Raw genomic sequence first — 20,472 nt, 5'->3', positions numbered from 1 at the left:
GTACCATTGACCATCGACATCAGACAAGTCATCTTGATTCAACAGCTGATACTTCTGAAAGCGGAGCTTGAACTGAAATGTGGTACTGTAAATTGCATCCCCAATTTGGCCAGCGAGATCGGCGGTGGCTGTTTACTTCGATCTTTGCGCCGATGACCACTCCACTGAGAATAAATTGATCGAATCCTCGTGGCCACCCCCCCCCCTGTTGATCGGCATTACTATCGGATAGGAGTGCGAGTGATAGAGCTGTGTTCATTTTACCTAGATAGCCCGCCTATGAGGGTCCTAGCTCGAGTTTCTTCTTCCGATCTTCAACTACATCCTGCTGCATCATGTCCCTTCTGTCACACTCTACACTTACCAAAACCATGCTACCTATTGCCACAGCCTTCGATAGCGTGTCCAATTCTTGCTCTGAAGCTATTTCGGTTCAATTTGAGGAAACTCAATTCTGGACGTATGCGCAACTGCAAAGGTCATCCCGCCAGATCGCCCAAGGCTTGGGTGCACACGTCGGCCCTGGTCAGCCCGTCGCCGTGCTCCTGCCCCGGTCCCCAGCTCAGATTGCAGCAATCATTGCCATTCTTCGACTAGGGGCAGTATACGTTCCCATAAATCCGGATCTTCCTCAGGGCCGGATCGAACAGCTCTTGGCCCAATTAACAGACCCTTTGGTGCTCTGTCTGCAGGGCCAAAAGGCACCTGTGCTGCAGGACGGAGGCCAAGCCTGGCTGACCGTCAACAGCCAAGAAAAAAGCATCCATGTCATCCCCAATAAGACTGCCAGTCGAGATCTACGGGACATTGGCGAGGAAGTCCATGTCGAAGATGTGGCTGCGGTCTTGTTTACATCGGGGAGCACCGGTCTGCCTAAAGGAGTCTTGCTCACCCACCAGAATCTGCTATGGCCGGCGCAGACGGTGGCCAGTCAGATGCAGATCACGCCCGCATCACGGATGCTGCAATTCTCGCAGTGCTCCTTTGATGCGCATCTGATCGATATTCTCAGCACTATCCTGTACGGTGGTTGTTTGCTACAAGTCTCCCAGGACAATCTCGTGAGTGATCTGAACGGTTGGATCCGGCGGATGAATCCCAACACCGCACACTTTACTCCCAGCACGATCTCGCTTTTGGATCCATCTCGGGTTCCTTCGATCAAAAAATTGGTTGTTTCGGGTGAGCCGGTCTCGCGGGATCTCGTCAACCGTTGGGCGAACAGGGTTCACCTGGTGAACTTGTATGGTAAGGCATTGACATATTCCAGAAATATATAGAATGCCCGCGCTAAGACCGTGCAGGACCATGTGAAGCATCATCAATCACTTTCAAAATCCTTCATCCTGGCGATGATTTCAATTCAGTGGGAAAGGCGGCGAGCTACGCTTCGATTGCCATTGTGGACACAACAGGTGCCGAACAGCCGGCAGGAGTCTCGGGAGAGCTCGCCGTCAAGGGTGGAACAGTTTTCCGGGGATACTGTAACTTTGCTTCACAGAACCGTTTCCTGGACACAGTGCAGCGCCTTGATGGCCCTGATCGTGGCCCGTGGTACTTGACAGGCGACCGGGCATATGTGGACCAAAGTGGTGAATTTTACCTCCTTGGTCGCAATGACGACCAAGTTAAAATTAATGGCCAGGTAGGCATGGTTCCTCCCACACCCATCTATTTTTATTCCAAGTGTTTGTACACGGGTCTCCTATGTAGTGGAAGTTCCTCTCTTACACCATCTTTCACCTTTTCCAACACTTTCAAATCCTTCTCCAAGCCCTCCCCCAGCACGTCTCAGGAAGAGCTTATTGCTAATTGACATACTCACCAGAGAGTGGAGCTTGGTGAGATTGAACATGCCATCCAGCACCACGTTGGTCGTGTTATTGTGCGAGCGCATTCCGTCGATGGTCACACACGTCTTTTCGCCCTCGTGTCTACTGCGAAGGCTCTTGGAGCACCAGACAAGGAGATTCAACTGGAAAATTCAGCACACAGGGTGCAGAAAACCGTCGTCGCAGTGTGCCGGGGTCTCTTTCCAGCATACATGGTTCCCCGAGTGCTGGTAGTCGAGGCCTTGCCGCAGTCGCGCAATGGAAAGATCGATTTGCACAAAATCAAGCTTTTCCTCGAGAACCTATATGAGCATGAACAGGAACCAAAGCTCACCGTGCAGCAAATAGATGATATGGAGGAGCAAATCCAGCGTTTGGTCTATCGGCGCCTTTTGCAGCAGGTTCCTAAAAATGACAGCCTGTTCAATTGGGGATTCACCTCGTTGGACGCCATGTTTCTTGCTCAGTCCCTCTTCGATGCTACCAGTTGCCAAATATCGTTTCGTCAGATCCTCGAAGCTCCTCGAATCATAGATATCGCCAGATTCTGTCGGGGAGGGTCACCAACGGCTGCTGCTGCTCCCCTCCCACCTCCTTGTCTGGCTGGGGAGTGCTTCACACCCACTATCGGACAGGAAAGCATGATGAATGCGTGTATGGTGTTTGGAAACCAGATGCATATATTGACCTTTGCCTATGAGGTTGACTCCGCTGAGCTTGATCCCTCTTTGCTATTGCAGTGCGTGCAGGCGACCTATGACCGCCATGAAGCATTTAATACCGCATATGAACACGAATTTGATGCGTTGCCAAGTGCTCGGGCCCGCGTCTATGCCAAAGGATCGCTGCCAGATCGGACTGTGTTTCACCCGTGGGCGAAGAGCGAGAATTGCAGCCTAGATGAGAAGAAGGCAGACATCTTCCTCAGAGAGCTCAATCGTGACGCCGATATGGACCTGATGAAGGATTCACCCGCATGGACTGCATTGTATCAGCTGACACCGCAGGCAGACAAATGGCTGGTTGTCTTCAAGTTCCATCACTTAGTGATAGATGAGCTATCATTTGATATTTTCCTGTCCGAAGTGCAGGGGCTCTATAGCAGTGGATGCAAAAAGCAGCTTCCGCCTCCCGTGACCCAATATAGCCAGTTCGCCCAAGTTCTTCGCAAGCATGGCGAAGAGAAAACAGCCCACGACCTATCATGGTGGAAGTCTCTAGGCAAAAGCTTTCGGCCGTCTACTTTATTTGCAGAGCACCATGGCATGTCGAACTCGTTATTGTCTCTGGCGAGTGAGATCTCCTGGCATGACCTCCCTGATTCCGCTGTCACAAACTTGCTGAAACACTCCGGAAATAGCACAAGTATGTTTATCAGCTGGCTTGCGTTCACTCAGGTGTTTCTGAGCCGCATGACTGACAAAGAGAAATATCTTCTGGGAGTCCCTACCTCCCATCGTACCATCGATCGCCGTTTCACCACTGTTGTTGGTTACTGCGTGTCGCTGGTTGTGGTCCCCGTGTCAGTCAAGCCTGAGAGGACCATCGCTCGGCATATCGCCGAGATGTCGAAACTCTACTGGGAGTGTGTGGAGCACCAGCAGTCAGTTGAGGATGTCTTGCGTTGTTTTGCAGCAACAGAAGGTGGTGGTCAGCACGCGAGCTTGAATGTTCAGTTTGCGTTCCATGAGAGAAACGTTACGCAAACTGTTCATGAGGATGTGTCCCTCATATGGCAAGAAGTTCAAGCGCCATCAAGAGGAAGCCACTATGATCTAATCATCCATGTCGATGTCTCCTCTCATCCTCGCAGGGTAGGATTTGAGTATCGCACCGAGGTATTGAACGGGAACGCCATTATCGAATGGGCTGCCACATTTGAGAACCTCCTTGGTAGTATAGATACTGCGGTTGACCTCAGGGATTCAGATGTAACCTCATCCGCCGTGAGCGTTCTAGATCCATCAACAGGCATCACAAAAGCGCAGACCGACTTCAGTCCCGCGTTGCAGAAGCCCATTGACACAACAACGCCCAAAAGCCAGGTCATCCCGGGGATTAAGTTGGATTCGTCGGTGACAAACGCTGGGCTTGACGTGGCTACGGTTGAGGATGTTTTGCAGATGGCCGCTGTTGTCGGCAGCGATGTTGAGAGCATATATGCCCCAACAGCAATGCAACTTTCTATGCTCTTGCAAGCATCGTTCAGTCCCAGCACGTATAACTTGACGCTGGTGCTGCACCTCAAAGGGCGAATAGACGTTCAGCTGCTGGAAAAGGCGTGGGACAATGTCGTGGCCGCGCATCCTGCACTGAGAACTGTATTCTACGGCATCGACCATGAAAGTCTCCCTTACGTTGGCGTCGAATTGAAGCCTGGTATCCGTGTTCCAGTTTTCAATTTTGTCGATCAATCCGCAACGACGTCTAGCAAATTGAGCAATCTACTCGATAGCGAGCAGAACGCGTTACACGAAGCTCGCAATGGACTTCTTCATCGGCTTTTGCTTGTGCGCGCGGCCGATGACCAGTACACTCTAGTCTTTACAATGCACCACGCCATTATCGACGGCTGGAGCCTGCGCAGACTAATGGCCGATCTCCGCGCAGCTTATGCCAACGAAAAAGTCGCTGCAGGTAGCTCTATTCCCGCTCTTCTTGCAGAAAAGTCTGTTCTTGACAAAAATGTGGCGCGCACCTTCTGGACCCAATACCTTGCGACTGCGAAGGGACCAGACGTGGTCAAATCTGATGTCGATGCCGGTGACCAATTGACACCTGAGATCAAAGTCATTCAGCCTCGACAGCCTTCGCGTGTCACCCCGAGTGCTTTGAGTGGTGTGGGTAGGAAGTTCGGCGTCACGTCCTTCACCGTTGTACAGGCTCTTCTTGGTATGGTTTTACCTCGGACAAACCAGAAAAAATCAAAAATCTTCTGGACCACAAGCAGCGGAAGAGCCGATCTCACTGGTGACGTTGATGCCATTGGGAATTTCTTAACTTCAATTCCATGTGTGGTGAATGTCGAAAACGACGTATCGATTGAGTCATGGCTGAAACAGACCCAGACAGGCTTCCAGAAGAGCCTTGAGTACGATTATTTGCCTACGCCGGACATTCTCAAATGCCTACCGGGGACTCAAACGCAAGTTGATACGCTGCTCATATTCGAGAACCACCCTGGCGAAGGGCTTCACGGACTAGCGGAAGATATTCGCATCACCAAGGTCGAAGGTCAGGAATACTCAGATGTACCGCTGACCATCATCGTCCAGCCGAACCAAGAGTCTGTTACCCTGACAGCCAAAGTCGATCAGAATCGTGTTCATTCGGGTCTCGCGCAGCGAATTTTGGACCGCCTACAAGGAGCTTGCGAGGAGCTCTGTTCCGCTGCCACAACTTCCCATACCCTTGAATCACTAGCTGCGCACAGCAATGACTATCTGGAAAGATCTGCCGCCCTGTCAGGCAATCTGGAAATTCAGCAACAACCTTTGCCTTCCGAACATCTTGTCTCGTTATTCACGGAGGCGGCGAAGGCACACCCCAATTGCGTAGCTCTCTCCACCGTCTCGTCACAGATTACCTTCGCAGAGCTGGACTATTTGACAGCAAAGGTGGCGAGGAAGCTTCGTCAGGCCTCTGGTAACCGACCGGGAGTCGTTACCTTGTTCCTGGATCGAGGCACAACGATGATCATTGCCATGATTGCAGCGCTCAGAGCCGGCATGACCTACTGCCCATTGGAATATGACGCACCGCCTACTCGTTTGGACTTGCAGACGCGACAGATAAATGCTTCCATGGTGATTAGTGACCACCGGGGATTCTGTCGACTGGGCACGAGCTTCTATCAAGGACTGCAAACACTGGACATTGACCAAGCCCTGCAAAGCCCTGTCAATGACCTGTCCGTTGTCTTGTCAGCCATTTCCCCCGAGACTTTGGCCTATATAATGTTCACATCGGGTACCACGAGCGAGCCGAAGGCCTGCAGCCTCTCTCATGGAGCTGTCGCCCAGTATGTGCGACAGGCCGTTGTACGCTATGGTTTCAAACCCGGATCACGCGTACTTCTCTGCGCGAACTACGTCTTCGATGCCTCGGTGACAGACATCTTCGGTTGTCTCTCCTCTGGAGCGACAATCTGTCAGGTGCCTGAGGATAGCCTACGAAGTGACCTTGCCATGTGTATTAACACCCTTCGAATCGACTCACTTCATGTCACGCCGTCAATGTTGACCCTGCTGACGCCTAGCTCCGTTCCAACCCTGCGTACCGTCATATTAGGTGGGGAGATCATTACACCAGACCTTGTAGAACAATGGGCGGAATGTGTGGACTTGTACGGCTCTTACGGCCCGACCGAGACTGCAGTCCAGGTTCTCATTCACCGCGCACGCAGAGGGACCTGCGTCGCATATGATGCCCTGCCCGGCAATCTTGTCATTTTGGTCAACAAAGATGGCGAGGTCTGCTATGCCGACGAGCCAGGAGAAGTCTTGATTGCGGGTAACCAATTGTTTGAGGGTTATTACGGCAATCAGATCGCCACAGAGGGCGCTCAGACGCGTTTACCCGCGTTCGGGAACACTCGGTTCTATCGAACAGGGGACCTGGGCGTCTATACGCCCGAATTGCGAATCCGCATCCTTGGGAGACGCGGTCACCAGCTGAAGGTCTCGGGGGTACGTATCAATCCCGAGGAAGTGGAAAGTGCGCTGCGGCTCCATCCCGCCGTGCATCGCGCGGTGGTCAGCGCCGTTCACGGCCGCCTTCATGCTGCGGTGCAGGCTCGCGTGTCAAAGCACGAGCTAGACACATTGGAAATAGCGGAGTTCTGCAAGATCCATCTCCCTGAGCGCCTCGTACCTATCGTGACCCAGATCAATGAGATACCGACCATCACGAGCATGAAGGTCGACAGACGAGCTGCTGCCCAGATGCTGATGCAAGCGTCAGTGGCAGTGGATAGCACGATATCAGGCTCTCTATCTCCAAATCAAAAACTGATTGCTGGAATTGTGAAAGAAATCACCGGCAATGATATCTTTGATGCCCACGTACCCCTCCAACAACTTGGACTGGACTCTCTTGGGCTAATGCGACTTCGTGGTGCACTAGCAAAGCAGTATGGCATTTCTCTCACGTACATCACATTGCGCCGCGCACGAACACTCAATGGTATTGCAGAGTTATTGCAGCCATCGGCCTGTGGCGAGTCTATCGTGCCAAGCCGTCCAACTCTGGAACATGAGTCTGTCACTGTCGGGTTATATCCAGCTTTGCGTAGTCAGGTTACCATGTGGCTGGCTCAAGAGCGCCTTCAAGATGCTACCTATAACGTGCAACGTATCATTGAGTTGAGTGGCTTATCAGGAGCGGCCGTGCTGGCCGGCGTCATGGCAGTAACCTCCCAGCTTGAGATGTTCCGAACAGCCTTTGCTCACAATAAAGCCCAGGGGCAAGTTTCGCAGATCCTTGGACACCGGGCATTGATTGAGGCCCATTATCACACCCTTAGCGCGGAGAAAGATGCGCTGCAGCAAGTGAACGAGATATTAGCCGGATCGTCATCGCGAGCGCTTGATCTACGCCGCGGGCCACTTTCGATTTTCCATGTCTTCTCTGAGTCAGAGGACAGAAGTTACCTGTCAACACAGATTCATCATATCCTCATTGATGCTTACACGGCTGCAGAAGTGACGACGCTGATTCTGAAAGCGTCTCGGGGAGAAATTGTTGTAAATCATAACGACAACACTGTTTCCTATGCGAAGCGCCTGGCAGAGACTGGGAACAGCCAAGGTGACCAGACTCGCAGGCTGGAAAACTGGCTGGCAAGGTTGCAGGGAGCTTTGCCCTTCATTCCGACCCCTCCAGTCCTTTTTAAAGGGGCAGGATTCCAGAGTATGCGGCGAAGAAGCTTCCTTGGACCCAGATGGCACGGCGAGATTTCATTTGACGTCATGCTAGCTTTGTTCCTGGCTCTTATGCACCGCTATGTTGGCTCAGACGATGTTTTGGTGACTACTCCAGTGTCAGAACGAGGATATGCGCCTGGAGCTGCGACCGTGCTAGGAAATCTCACACATACGGCCTTTTTGCGAAGTCGACTCTCAGGTCAAGATAGCTTTAGTGAGTTGTTGGCAAGGACCCGCGCCAGCATCGACTTTGCCATGGAGAACATTCTCCCTCTAGAATTCGTTTTGTCCCAGGCTGGGCGAAAGTTAGACGATAATTCTGTCCAGTTCGTCACTCATGACATTCGTCCGTTTGAGAAAAAGGGAATGGTTGATAGGACCCTCGATGTGGTTGATCAAAGCAAGCCCATGTTTGACCTGATGTGGCATGTATTCATCCATGAAGATGCGATGGAGATTCTGGTTGAATTCAACGCCGAACGGCATCATGGTGCCTGGATGCATTCAGCTATTGATGGCTACGCCACATTGGTGTCGACAATCACTAAAAGGCAAAATAAACCAGTGGACAGTCTTCTAAACGACACACTACAAATGCCTTGGGCTGTGCCCGAAAGGGTCGCGCTACCACAATCAGAAACCCTGTCAAAAAGCTCAAGTTCAATCAAGATGAGTACTCGTCCAAGTTCTCCAGAGGTTGGCGATTATTCGGAGAAACTACGACCCAGGACAACAAAAATGCCACAAGCAGACGGCTTGGATTCGCTTGCGACATCCTTGGTACTGTCTACACAGTGCAACACGCTATCCTACGACAGCACAGTAGACAACGATGTTGATTCTGCTTCCTTGTTATTGCAAGAGGTCAAAGACTCCATGAGTCATGCTATCTGCCAATCTCTGGGTATTGCGACAGTAGATCCGGACCGAAATCTCCGAGAACTGGGCTTAGACTCTTTTGCCTCTATGGCGTTCATTTCCCATCTGTACAACGTCTATCCAGACCTTGAGATCGGTATCCATGACATCGTCCAGTATCCTACCATCTCTGACCTCGCGAACTACGCATTGAAGATGCAAGCCAATGACAAGACGCTTGATTCCACCATGCAGGACCATACCTCCGTGGTTTCTACATCCGCTTCAAATGAGGAGGGCGTCAAGGTCGCGCAAGCCAGTTCCATCCAGCGCCGGTTTTTCCTATTGCAAGAACAGCTCGGAGACACTACTTACATCGTTCCTTTGCTGTATCGTGTTGTAGGCCATGGTGTGAGCAAGATTCTAGACGCAATACAGATAATTGCGCAGTACCACGAGATCTTCCGCACCACATTCGACCTCGAAGGCGACACTGTGGTGCAAAAGGTCGCTTCTCATGCTCGGTACAGCTTCGAAGTCGATGATTTGAGGCACAGCGCAAATCTTGACCAAGCAAAACTTGCAATGCGGCAAGTGTGCGCTGGGATCTGTGGACAGGAATTCGATCTCAATACGGGGCCACTTTTCCGCTGCCGAGGCTTTCTCCTCCCAGATGGTCAGCAATATGTGTTCCTGAACTTCCACCATATCATCGCAGACGAGCAGTCCGTCTCCTGCTTTGTGAGACATGTTGAGATGATTGTAAAGGAAAAAGGACCAATCGGCAGTATTTTTCCATCCACCTCATACCTGGACTTCTCGGAACGTCACAATCGGTCTCTCCAACCGGATCAGATTTCAACGGCGCGGAAGTGGTGGACGGAGCAGATGAAGTCACAGCCACTTACAGCCTGGTCTACATCGTTTGAGAGTGAAACCGAGCAGTTTGCCCCGGCAAAGCATGTTCGGCATATAGCCTCCTTTGACTTTGATCCCGCAAGCTGGGCATACTCATGTGGAGTGACTCCATTCGGTACATACCTCTTTACTTTGCAGCTACTCCTGACTCTACGCTCCGGTGCCCGAGGAAGCACTATCTTAATTCCTGCTACCAGTCGATCTCCACGATTTGGCGAACAAGACATGTATGGATGTTTCGTCAACACGTTGCCCGTGCCGATGATAGCGGAGACCGATGCAACGGCAATGGAAAACCTGGTGGCGTTCAACCCGACCTTGTTTAAGATCCTAGGCTTCTCCAATCTCCCATTCGAGAAGATTATGGAGTTCAATGGCCACAAGATGGGTGACTTTGACATGATGTTTGTTTATCATGAGAATAAAAAAGCCAAGAATGAAGCTTCTGTGCTTCAACCGGCAATGGATCTCATGCCGGCGCTTCCCGGAATCACGGCCAAGTTCCCTATTACCTTCTCCATGACTCGATCGGTGAACAACGGTTCGACCACATTGAACATGTATGTTGAGCACAACCCGAATTTAGTGAGCAGCGATGAGGCAGTGACGGTGTGCCAGCAATTCGAAGATCTCCTGCGACTGCTCACCCTTAGACAAGGAGAGATCGCTCTTGATGTGATTAGACAGACCCTTGATCATGGCCCTGTGGTCCCATACAGTTTCCATGGAAAGTGGGACCGTCACATCTTGGATGACCCCCTTTCGGACATTCAGATCATGCAACAGGCCAAGAAGACCCCGGAAACTACCGCCATTGTTTTTGAAGACTCCGCTTCAGTTACATACCGAGAGCTGGTTGAGATGGTTAATGGCGTCGCGCATTTCCTTTGCTCGCAGGTTCCGGCCTCCGAGTTGCGCCGCCAGAACATCTGTATTGTGGGGGACGTCTCTATTGAACGGATCGTTACCATCTTAGCAGTCATGAGCATCGGTGCTGCGTATATTCCACTTGATATGAAGAATCCTCTTGAGTGGAACACTACAATCATCCACGACTGCAACCCCAAGTGCATTCTTTTCCTACCAGAAGAAAGTGGAAGCTCCAGAGCGGAGGCATCGGACAGCCTCAGAGCCTATCTTCCAGCAATCTCAAACTCGATCCACGGCATTGGCATCACCACCCCGTTACCCAAAGCTACGACTCCAGCTCTCGATATGCGAAGCAGATCTGAGATGGACCTAGCGTACGTTTTGTACACCAGCGGATCAACCGGTGTTCCTAAGGGCGTTGCCATCGAACACCGAGCCCTAAAGAATTCGGTTCATGAACACGTAAAGCTCTACCATCTATCCGCGGAGGTTCGACTGCTGGCGTTAGCACCCTGGACATTTGATGTCTCGCTTATGGACCTTTTCGGCCCACTGGTCGTGGGGGCTACCATGTGCATTGGACGAAACGATTATGTCTTCTCGGATATCGAGGAAGTCGCGACTGAGATGAGTATCACGCATATCTCCACAACTCCGACAGTGGCAGCTCTATTACGACCCTCGCATCTTCCCTCCGTGTGCATGCTGGCGATTGGTGGGGAGCCCTTGACGGCAGTGGTACGCGACACCTGGGCCGAAAAAGTAACTCTCATGAACGTGTACGGCCCAACCGAAGCTACTGTAGATGTGGTCTGCCGCCAGGTCGCACGAGACACCTCGCCCAAGAACATCGGCTGGCCGTTGACCAACGTTTTCGCATATATCGTCGACGAACAAATGCAGCAAGTTCCCGTGGGCAAAGTTGGGCAACTTGCTGTTTCAGGGCCACAGGTAGCCCGTGGCTACATTCGTGAGCCACAGGGCAAGCCCTCCCCATTCGTGAACCATCCACTCTATGGACGTCTTTACCTGACAGGCGATTATGCTCAATTCGAGCCTGACGGAAGTGTGATCTGTCTCGGACGGATGGACACGATGGTTAATCTTCGGGGATTGCGGATCGAGCTGGGTGCGATTGAGCAGGTCGTGGATAAAGTTCTCGATACCGGGAAGTGCGTGACGCTCAAGATCGAGCGGGATGGTCAAGAAGCGCTGGTTGCAATTTTCACGAACAAGAATGAGCAGTCGGAGATCGAACTTCTGCCTCGCCCCGTAGGACAAGATTCGACTCGGTTGTTTGAATTTGCACGCGCTATTTCAGAAAAGCTCCCAGGCTATTTCATGCCTACATACTGGATTCCCGTCACAGGTTTCCCGCGGAACAAAAGTCAGAAGTTGGATCGCAAGGCAATTCAGAAGTACCTCGACGCAATGCCCAGTGATGTCGTTTCGCAATACCGCTGGGATCAGTCGGCAGCTAAAAAGCTCGAAATAACCCCGAAGGTTGACGATGTACTGCTGGTGTTGAACTCCAGCGACAGCCTCACACCCAGCCAGCAAACTGTCCGGCAGGCTTTCAGCAGCGTCCTGGGAGACAAGGCCTATGCCCGTGACAGTAACTTCTTCTCAGTCGGCGGAGATTCCATCTCAGCCATCCGACTTTGCAGTGCTCTGCGAGCTAAGGGAGCACAAGTCAAAGTCCGGGAACTGTACGAGAGACCGACAATTGAGAAACTTGCTGTTCTGGTCGAGCAACGAGCCCCTGCAAAACAAGAAAGCATCCTGCACGCTACCAGTCCCGCCGAAGTACACTCATCTCCCGTCAACTCTGGGGTGGAGCAGATAATCATTGACGCAATGTACAAAGTTCTGGGCGCCCAAAATGTCGATGTCGAGAGTAACTTCTTTACTCTTGGGGGAGATTCAATCTCAGCTATTCGCTTCAGCACTGCGTTGCGTAGCGCTGGGTTTTCGGTCAAGGTCAGGGACATTTACGAGAAGCCGACGGCGCGGCTTCTTGCTACCAAGCTAAGCCCATCCGGATCCTCCTCTGGAGTGTCTCAGCCTTCGCACGTCTCTGCCGCCACGCCCACTCCACCACCTCCCGCGTCTAAAGTGAACTCGCAAATCTCTTCGGAACGTGCTGGTTCGGCATCCGAGCTTGTCACGGTCGTGCGCGTTGCTTTCCACAAGGTGCTGGGGGACCGGCCGATGGAAGATCACAGTAACTTTTTCACTTTGGGTGGAGACTCGATCTCAGCTATCCGATGCTGTACTGCACTTCGCACTTCCGGATTCACGGTCAAAGTCCGTGACATATATGAGAACCCCACGGTCACGGGATTGGCAGCTCTCCTAGCCCAGCGAGACCCAAAGCCGGAGCAACAACGTCCCAGTCATGTGAGCAACGCCTGTACCCTTCGAAACACTCCCATCGTTGAGTGGTTTTTCCGCTCAGGTCGTGCTAATGAGAATTGGTTCAACCAAGGGCATGTAATCCAACTCGCAGATCCCCACCGGTTTGCCGATCTGGAGAAGGCCTGGCAGACCTTGATCGGTCTTCACCCGATGCTCCGAGTCCGAGTTGTCGGTGACGGTCCAGAGAAGACGATGGCCGTTCCCAACACGCCGAATCCCCAGGACTACTGCGTTCTGCGGTGCAAGATGAACACCTGGGAGGAGTTCCGCCAGGCAGCGCAGGAGCTGCAGTCCCGTCTCTGTCTACGCCGGGGACCCATCTGTGGCCTGGGTGACTTCACAGTTGAGTCGGCTGTGTACGCTGTTATTGTGGTCAACCATTTGGCCGTAGACGCGGTGTCCTGGCATATTATATGGCATGACCTTGATTGCCTGTTGCAGGGGCTTCGCCCAGAGAACGAATTCAATACGTTCAAGGATTGGAGTGACCACCTCGCTATTCGTTCCATGAAGGCACGTCTTCTAGATCGTCCGGCCTCGGAAGCCGGCAACGACTTCTTTGATATCGATCAAGCTGCCTTGCAGAAAAATACGGGCAGCTCGGTGCACTTTGCCAGCCTCAAGTCACCGGCCGAAATTGTGGAGCTTGCCAGCAGGGTACACGACGTGGACGTGGTGGACATCGTTCTTGCGGCTTTGCTTCTAGCTATACGGAGATGGAAATCGGCCAGCCACATCGAGCTCAATTTTGAAAGTCATGGAAGAGAGTTGAACCACGAGACGCTCGACGTAACACGAACTGTGGGCTGGTTCACATATATGATCCCTATCTCGTTCTCGCTACCCCCGGATACCACTGGCAGAGATTTCGTCAAGCAAGTGCGTGAACAGCGGATCAACGCCGTCCGTCAAATCGACTGCGCTGCGCCGATAGCCGACCAAGTTCAGGCGCATCCCTGCACATTCAATTATCTGGGATATACAACAAGTTCCTCGTCTTATGCATCATTCAAGAAGGTCCGCGCAGACCTCGGGCCGCTGGAGGATCCTCGCAACCGCAGACCCTTCACCATCGACTTCGAGGCGGCCGTCAGTAACAATCTCTTAACTGTCGGTGCGTTTTTCAGTACGGCGCTATTCAGCCGAGAGGCTTTGACTCAGCTGCTGGACTTTTGGACTGTGGATGTCCGAGATCTGAGCACCAACGAAAGTTCACGTACCACCGTCGCGTCAGTCGAATCTGTGGTCGAATTCGTGATCCCCATAGACGCAGCACTTGAAAGCGACCGTGCAGCCATTGAAGCTTCTCTGCGGTCGCATCGTATACCGGCAAAAAGTGTGGAAGAAGTGCTACCCACAACGGACATGCAATCTGCCATGATGCTGGCCAGTTTGGGCTCTCGGTCATACATGCATCGGTACGACTACATGTTGGAGGTTCAAGATTTGGACCGGTTCTGTCGTGCGTGGGAAGAAATATTTATCAATCGTCATTCAATTTTCCGCACTGTCCTCATCCCCATCTCTCGCACAGGGAGTACGACAATGGCTCAGGTGATCTTGCGGAAAGAGACAGTTACTGGCAGGCTCGTTGTTCGGAAAGAACCACCTAAGGCGCAACGCGCCATGACCGGCCAACTTCTTTCCGTGCTCTACGTTTTTAAATCTCCGGCTGGCAGCCTCAATGCATCCTGGGTTTGTCATCATGCTTTAATGGATGGGTGGTCCCGACGACTCGTGTTCGATGAGGCACATCGTCTATATGCCGGACACACGTTGTCCCCGCCCCCAGCTCAGTTCCGTGACCTTGCACTCCATCTTCAATCTCAGAAGGATCAGAACAATCAATTCTGGAGTCACCTCATTGAGAACGCGCAGCCGTCACTTCTGGTCGAGCATGGTGCGAATGAGCATCTCTCGGTGAGACAGCCCAAGGACCGACAGTATCGCACAAGAATCAACGTCGATCCAGAGGATTTGCAAGCTGTGGCCCGGGCTCACTGCACCACTATATCCGCATTGTACCAAGCCTCCTGGGGATTGACTTTGGCTATATATCTTTCCTCGGAAGACGTGACCTTTGGTCTTATTAGTGCGGGCAGGAGTGTTGATCTAGACGGTATACATGCCGTAGTCGGCCCCTGTCTCAATAACACCCCGATGAGAATACGAGTCAATTGGACGGACAAGGTGTCCCACTATATTGAGCAGGTCTCAGAGACGTCCATGGAGCGGAGTCAGTACGAAGGAGTCTCACTTCGTCAAATTTATGCAACGTCTGGTCAAAGGGATCTTTTCAACACTACGCTTCTTGTGCCATTCTCACCTCTCACGACGACAAGCTCTTCAAACCCAGCAAGCTCTTCCTCTTCTTTCAAAATGGAGCTCCAATCACGGGATGAGGTGACAGACTTGCCTCTTCTCATGAGCGTTGAACAAGGGGTCAGTGTGGCCAAAACCACAGTCCTTACACTGCGCACTAACAGCAGGGAATTCCGTCCAACATTCTGTGAACGACTCATGCATAGCTTCGGAAAATCTCTGGGATACGTTTCTTCCCTTGCACGAGGTACCGATTGTACCCTCTGCGATATCTCGCTTCTGGATGAGAACCATTCTCAGATCCTTGCTCGACACGCGCGCGGGGCTGGCTTTCCCGATGAATTCGCATGGACTTCCTATCAGCTTTTGAGTCACAGGGTGCAGCAGACGCCCCAAACCCTTGCCGTAGAATGTCATCAGCGCGGCCAGACAAGAAACTTGACATATGAACAGCTCGAAACGCAGGTCCAGATGGTGGCCGCTCGTCTTGCGGCTGCTGGCATCGAGCAGAGAACACGGATTGCGCTGTTCTTGGACAAGTCTCTCGAGCTTGTTGTGTCCATATTTGCCGCCCACTGTTTAGATTGTGCATACGTCCCATTGGATATCGAGAGTCCGGCAGCGAGTATCGCCACTCTCATCGAGAAAATCGGGCCCTCCGCTATCATCACAACACCAGCTCTGCGAGCCAGCTTGCCAAAAAACCCGGTTCCTGTCTTCACAACGGACACCCTCTTCTGCCCTCAAAAATCTGCTCTCTTCTCTCGCCGACGTCAGAACGCTGGACTTGACGATCTTGCGGCTGTTTTGTTCACAAGTGGCACCACAGGAACGCCCAAAGGTGTCTCCATGCCTCATCGTCAGGTTGTCGGATACGGCATTATGATGGCCCAGGCACTCGGATACACAACAACAGATCGAATTTTCTGGTTTGCAAGACCAGTGTTTGATGTTTCTCAGAGCGATCTTTTCGGCTCCGTATTTGCTGGAGCAACTCTCGTTATCACGCCGCATGTCGACGCCATGGCCCGCCTCGCCCCGTTGCTTGCCAAACTGCGGATTACTTCAACTAGTGTCACTCCATCAATCGCCTCGCTACTCCGACCGCAGAATTTGCCACTCATTCGTTCGCTATTTCTCGCTGGCGAGATGGCCTCACAAGAGGTCATCCGGCGCTGGTCGGCGACGGTTCGTGTCATTAACGGCTATGGGCCCACCGAAGGCGTTGTGGTCGCGTGGAAGCATATGAAGCCCGACACCAGTCCGCACTGCATTGGACGCCCGTCAATTGGTATGAATGTTTTTGTGTTGGATGCACAAATGCGTCAAGTTCCCATTGGTGTGCGCGGCACAATCTGGATTGCGGGACGGCAATTGTCCCAGGGATACTTTGGTCAGCCCGGCGCGACAGACCAAGTCTTCCGATCCAATCTATTCGGGCATGGACTAATGTACAACACCGGTAAGAACTATTTCCTCATGCTGCTTCGTGAGTTAGTCAAGCTACTTCGTGGCTAGTTCAAAAAAAGGTGGCTAACGAACTTTTCTTGTACGCGCGCAGGTGACATTGGCGTCTGGAGTCATGATGGCGAATTACTCTATCTCTCTCGGGAGGACCGCCAGGTCAAAATTAATGGACGACGCGTAGAGTTGGCTGAGATCGAAAGTGCCCTCTCCAATGATAGCGTTCAAGTGGCCGTTTTGCTTCTCAATAAATTAGGGGGTTGGAAAGAGTTGGTCGCCTTCTTCGCGCAAGAAGAGGAATCTCAAAAAGATCATTCTGTCGTGGCGGCAGAGCTGTCAGCGCAAGCTAACCGTCATCTACCGCCTCACATGGTGCCTCAGCGCTTTATCTTCGTCCCTCACCTGCCATTGAACGGCAATGCTAAGGTTGATACAAAAAGCCTCGAACAAGCTTACCTGGATGGATCTCTGCCAAATATCAACGCCAGAACCACAAAGATGTCCCGCGCAAACGAGGGCTCAAGTTGCTCAGCAATCACCCTGACAGATGAGGAGCTAGATAGGCGTCTTTCTGAAGCGTTGATTCATTTCCCTCCCGCGCTGAGCGCCGAAAACAAAACGTCAGTAGAGGCATCCGAGCGACCCAACATGTTTCTCTTCTTCGCTGTGACAGGCACGTCAGTCCAATACCGCTTGCTAGCACAGCGTCTGTCCACCTACCAGGTCGTCGGCGTGGATCATCTCCGCACGAACCAGCCTGAAGCATATCCGTCCATTACCAGTATGGCGGCCGACCTCGCGGCAATTCTGCGCCGACAACAACCACGGGGCCCGTACACTCTGGGTGGCTTCTCATTTGGAGGGCTTGTCGCCTGGGCTGTCGCACAATATCTCGAGGAGCAACATGGCGAGACCATCCGTCTGGTTTTGATTGATAGCGAAGCCCTTGTACAAGCGCCAATCCCACCTCAAGCCAGCGCGCAGGACTCTCAATCGGTGGCCACGGCACAAGAAACGCGTGAGAGGATGTACGAGCGGCTCTTTGACATTCCCAGTCGTAAAATTGCGGACCCCATTACCACGCCGGAGCTTGCTGAGTTTCGGGACATGCTGCTCACCCAGGCGCACCACAATCTTGCCATTCATGACGTCTTTCGGCCAGAAGTGCTACACGCGCCTATTTTGTTGATTCGTCGCTGCATGAAGAAAGATAATAATCCAGAAGAAGTGAACGATGGTGGCGATTCTTCTCGCCATCAAAGCGCATGTCAAGGAACAAATGGATTCGCCGAGTTTGCCGCGGGCCGTCTTGATGTCCGCTGTGTGCCTAGCTCAGATCATTATACAATGTTGAAGGACGAACGATGCTTGCGGGCGATCAGCAAGATACTAGAGGATGATTGTCTCGTGTTTACCGGCATTATGAGCAATAGTTGGCTACCATTAGCATCAGCACACTAGGTGATCAATATTGAATGAGAAAGGAACTCTGTTATCCGTTCATCAGTGTACGACTAGTTACACGACTATGGCGGCCGATAATAGCCACTTTTCGAAATACGATTTTCTACAACTCTTTCAAAAGTATCTATCCCCTGCAACCTGGGTAGTTGCCATGAAGATAAATAGCGCAGGGGCGTGACGCTGATAATTGTCGGAAGGGGGTTGAAAGAAAGAGGGAGAAAGGTAGATTCAAAAAGCGGAACGTGCTGTGCCAAGCAGGGATTTATAGGCTAGGCCGACAGTAAAATTGGTACTTGAAGCGTATCTCCCTCAACTTTTTGGTGTTTACAGTCCCTACCAACAAGTATTTGAACAACCCCCCCCTCTCCCCACCCACCTCCACCGCCCTACCCCTACCGCCCTACCCCTACCGCCTACTAAATCAAAAATGGCTAGCCAATCTGAACATCCAAAATAAATAAACAGCTCTATAAAAATAAACAGAACGCGTAGGGAATAGGGAGTAAGAAATAGGGGGTAGGATGGCACTGCTAGAGTCTCCGACCCCCCTTATAGACCGCCTTTTATTCTGCCGCTTTTTCTGCCAGACATAGATTCTATGAATTTCCGACTGGAGCCCACCAGCTAGGTGTAGGAGCAGTCCTAATGGGAGGTATAGCTATAGGAAGAGAAATAATATAACTACGCGACGCGCTTTTCAAGCGCGTTATTTTAGTAGGTTTTAGTAAGTTTTAGCCTGCCAGATATAGCAGGAGGTATAGACGAGATGGAAGGGCGGTGTATAGGGGGGTCGGAGACTTTAGTGCCACTGTATTCTCGGGTATCCCATCCCCTATTTCCTACCCCTAGCATATATCCCACATTATGCCTACCGCAGGTAAAGAGCTCTCGCCGTCAGTACGGTCACGCATTTGCAGCCTTCGGAACGACGCAAAATGGTCATATAATCGCATTCATAGCCAGTTTCCCTCTATATCTCGCTCTACAATTATTTATACCTGCAAAAATGAGGCTATTCGCGGTCAGCAGAACTACTCAGCTCAACGCTCTGGTCGGCCTCGCAATTTAAGCACTTTTGATCGTGATTTAATATACGATGCTATCCAAAACAACCCTAGTATCAAATATGATGCTTTGCTTAACCTCGTCGACTATAAAATTAGTCGTGAGACGCTCCGGAAGCTATTAAAAGATTTTGGTCTACGAAAATAGCGCAAGATCAAACAACCTCAGTTAACTGAGCACGACGCACGCCTACGCATGAGGATTGGTCAAGGGTCTATTGGTCGGACGACACTTCTATTGAGCGAGGTTTAGGGGAAAACGCAGAGTGGATATTTACAAAACCAAATTATTAGGCCCAAGAGGGCGAGGTCAAGCCTATACCGCTTAGAAAACAGCTTCGATAGATGTTTTAGGCTTCTTTTTTAGACGATCCACGTCGAATAGCTCTAATTCCTTTATTCAGATATCCTGCTTTACCTTGAGGCGGCGTGAATAGCACCAGAATCCTTGAGGCCTATCAATAATAGCTACCGACATTAATAAATAACCGATCTGAGGCTATTTTTATACACGACGGCGCTCGCGTATATATCGCGCGTCAAGTACGCTATTAGCTAAAAGAACAAGGGTTTATAGTCATGAATTGGCCAGCATATTCGCTAGATTTGAACCCTATAGAGAATCTATAGGCGTTGCTAAAAGATAGGCTATTAAAGATGTTCCCCGAGATTTATGATATGCCTAATACTGAGGGAACACGCGGGTTTTTAATTAATGTAGCACAAACGGCATGGTCATGTATAGACACCGAGATCCTATGGCATCTTGCCTATCTTCTATTCGCCCACTCATTCATCGATCCTCAGTCAGTCACAGGAGCAGGCCGTCGGGTTCAGGCGTCCAAGTGTCGAGACCAAGAGGATCGCTGCTCCCGGTGAAGCTCTCCTTGCTTTCATTCGATGATATTGATGATCGTCATCGCCTGGCGCCTCGATTTGAAGCTGGGAAGTGGCCCTAATGATAGTTATGCTTCCGAGATATACATCTGTTTCAAATGTTTGGATATAGAATGGAGTCTACAGCCTCGAATAAACGACGTTGAATTCCGAGAACACTAGAAAGTCTGGGTTCGACCGATGTAAGATGCAAGCAATAGAACACCCCCAACTTGTCCCCAAACTGCAGGATACTGTTTGTTCTTCATATTTTGTGTTTTTATCCGAGTCGTGTATAATGCACGTCGCCTTGGTTCCGTGCATTCCGATTAAATGCGGGGTCATCGTCTCACAATACCACATTGTCCATGCATACGACGCTAATTGTGCATAAGACAAGGCCGGTGGCCTTACGCGTGATCTTACGGTGACGAAACACACCGTTATGACTATTGAAATAGA

The 20,472-nt window shown here is 51.4% G+C and overlaps 1 protein-coding gene across 1 annotated transcript; it reads left to right on the top strand.

The window, feature by feature from the left end:
- Positions 1-371: 371 nt before the first annotated feature.
- Positions 372-18,067, top strand: N7498_009366 (uncharacterized protein; the record flags this gene model as incomplete). The annotated part of the gene is made up of 4 exons (XM_058456422.1): positions 372-1,248; positions 1,305-1,645; positions 1,829-16,631; positions 16,704-18,067. 4 exons carry the CDS (start codon positions 372-374, stop codon positions 18,065-18,067), a joined length of 17,385 nt encoding a protein of 5,794 aa, XP_058303321.1.
- Between the last annotated feature and the right edge of the window lie 2,405 nt (positions 18,068-20,472).

The sequence above is a fragment of the Penicillium cinerascens genome (genome assembly GCF_028974065.1).
Source record: "Penicillium cinerascens strain IBT 15544 chromosome Unknown scaffold_4_segment0_segment1, whole genome shotgun sequence".
NCBI classification, from domain to species: Eukaryota; Fungi; Ascomycota; class Eurotiomycetes; order Eurotiales; family Aspergillaceae; genus Penicillium; species Penicillium cinerascens.
This window is presented reverse-complemented; position numbering and strand designations above follow the sequence as displayed.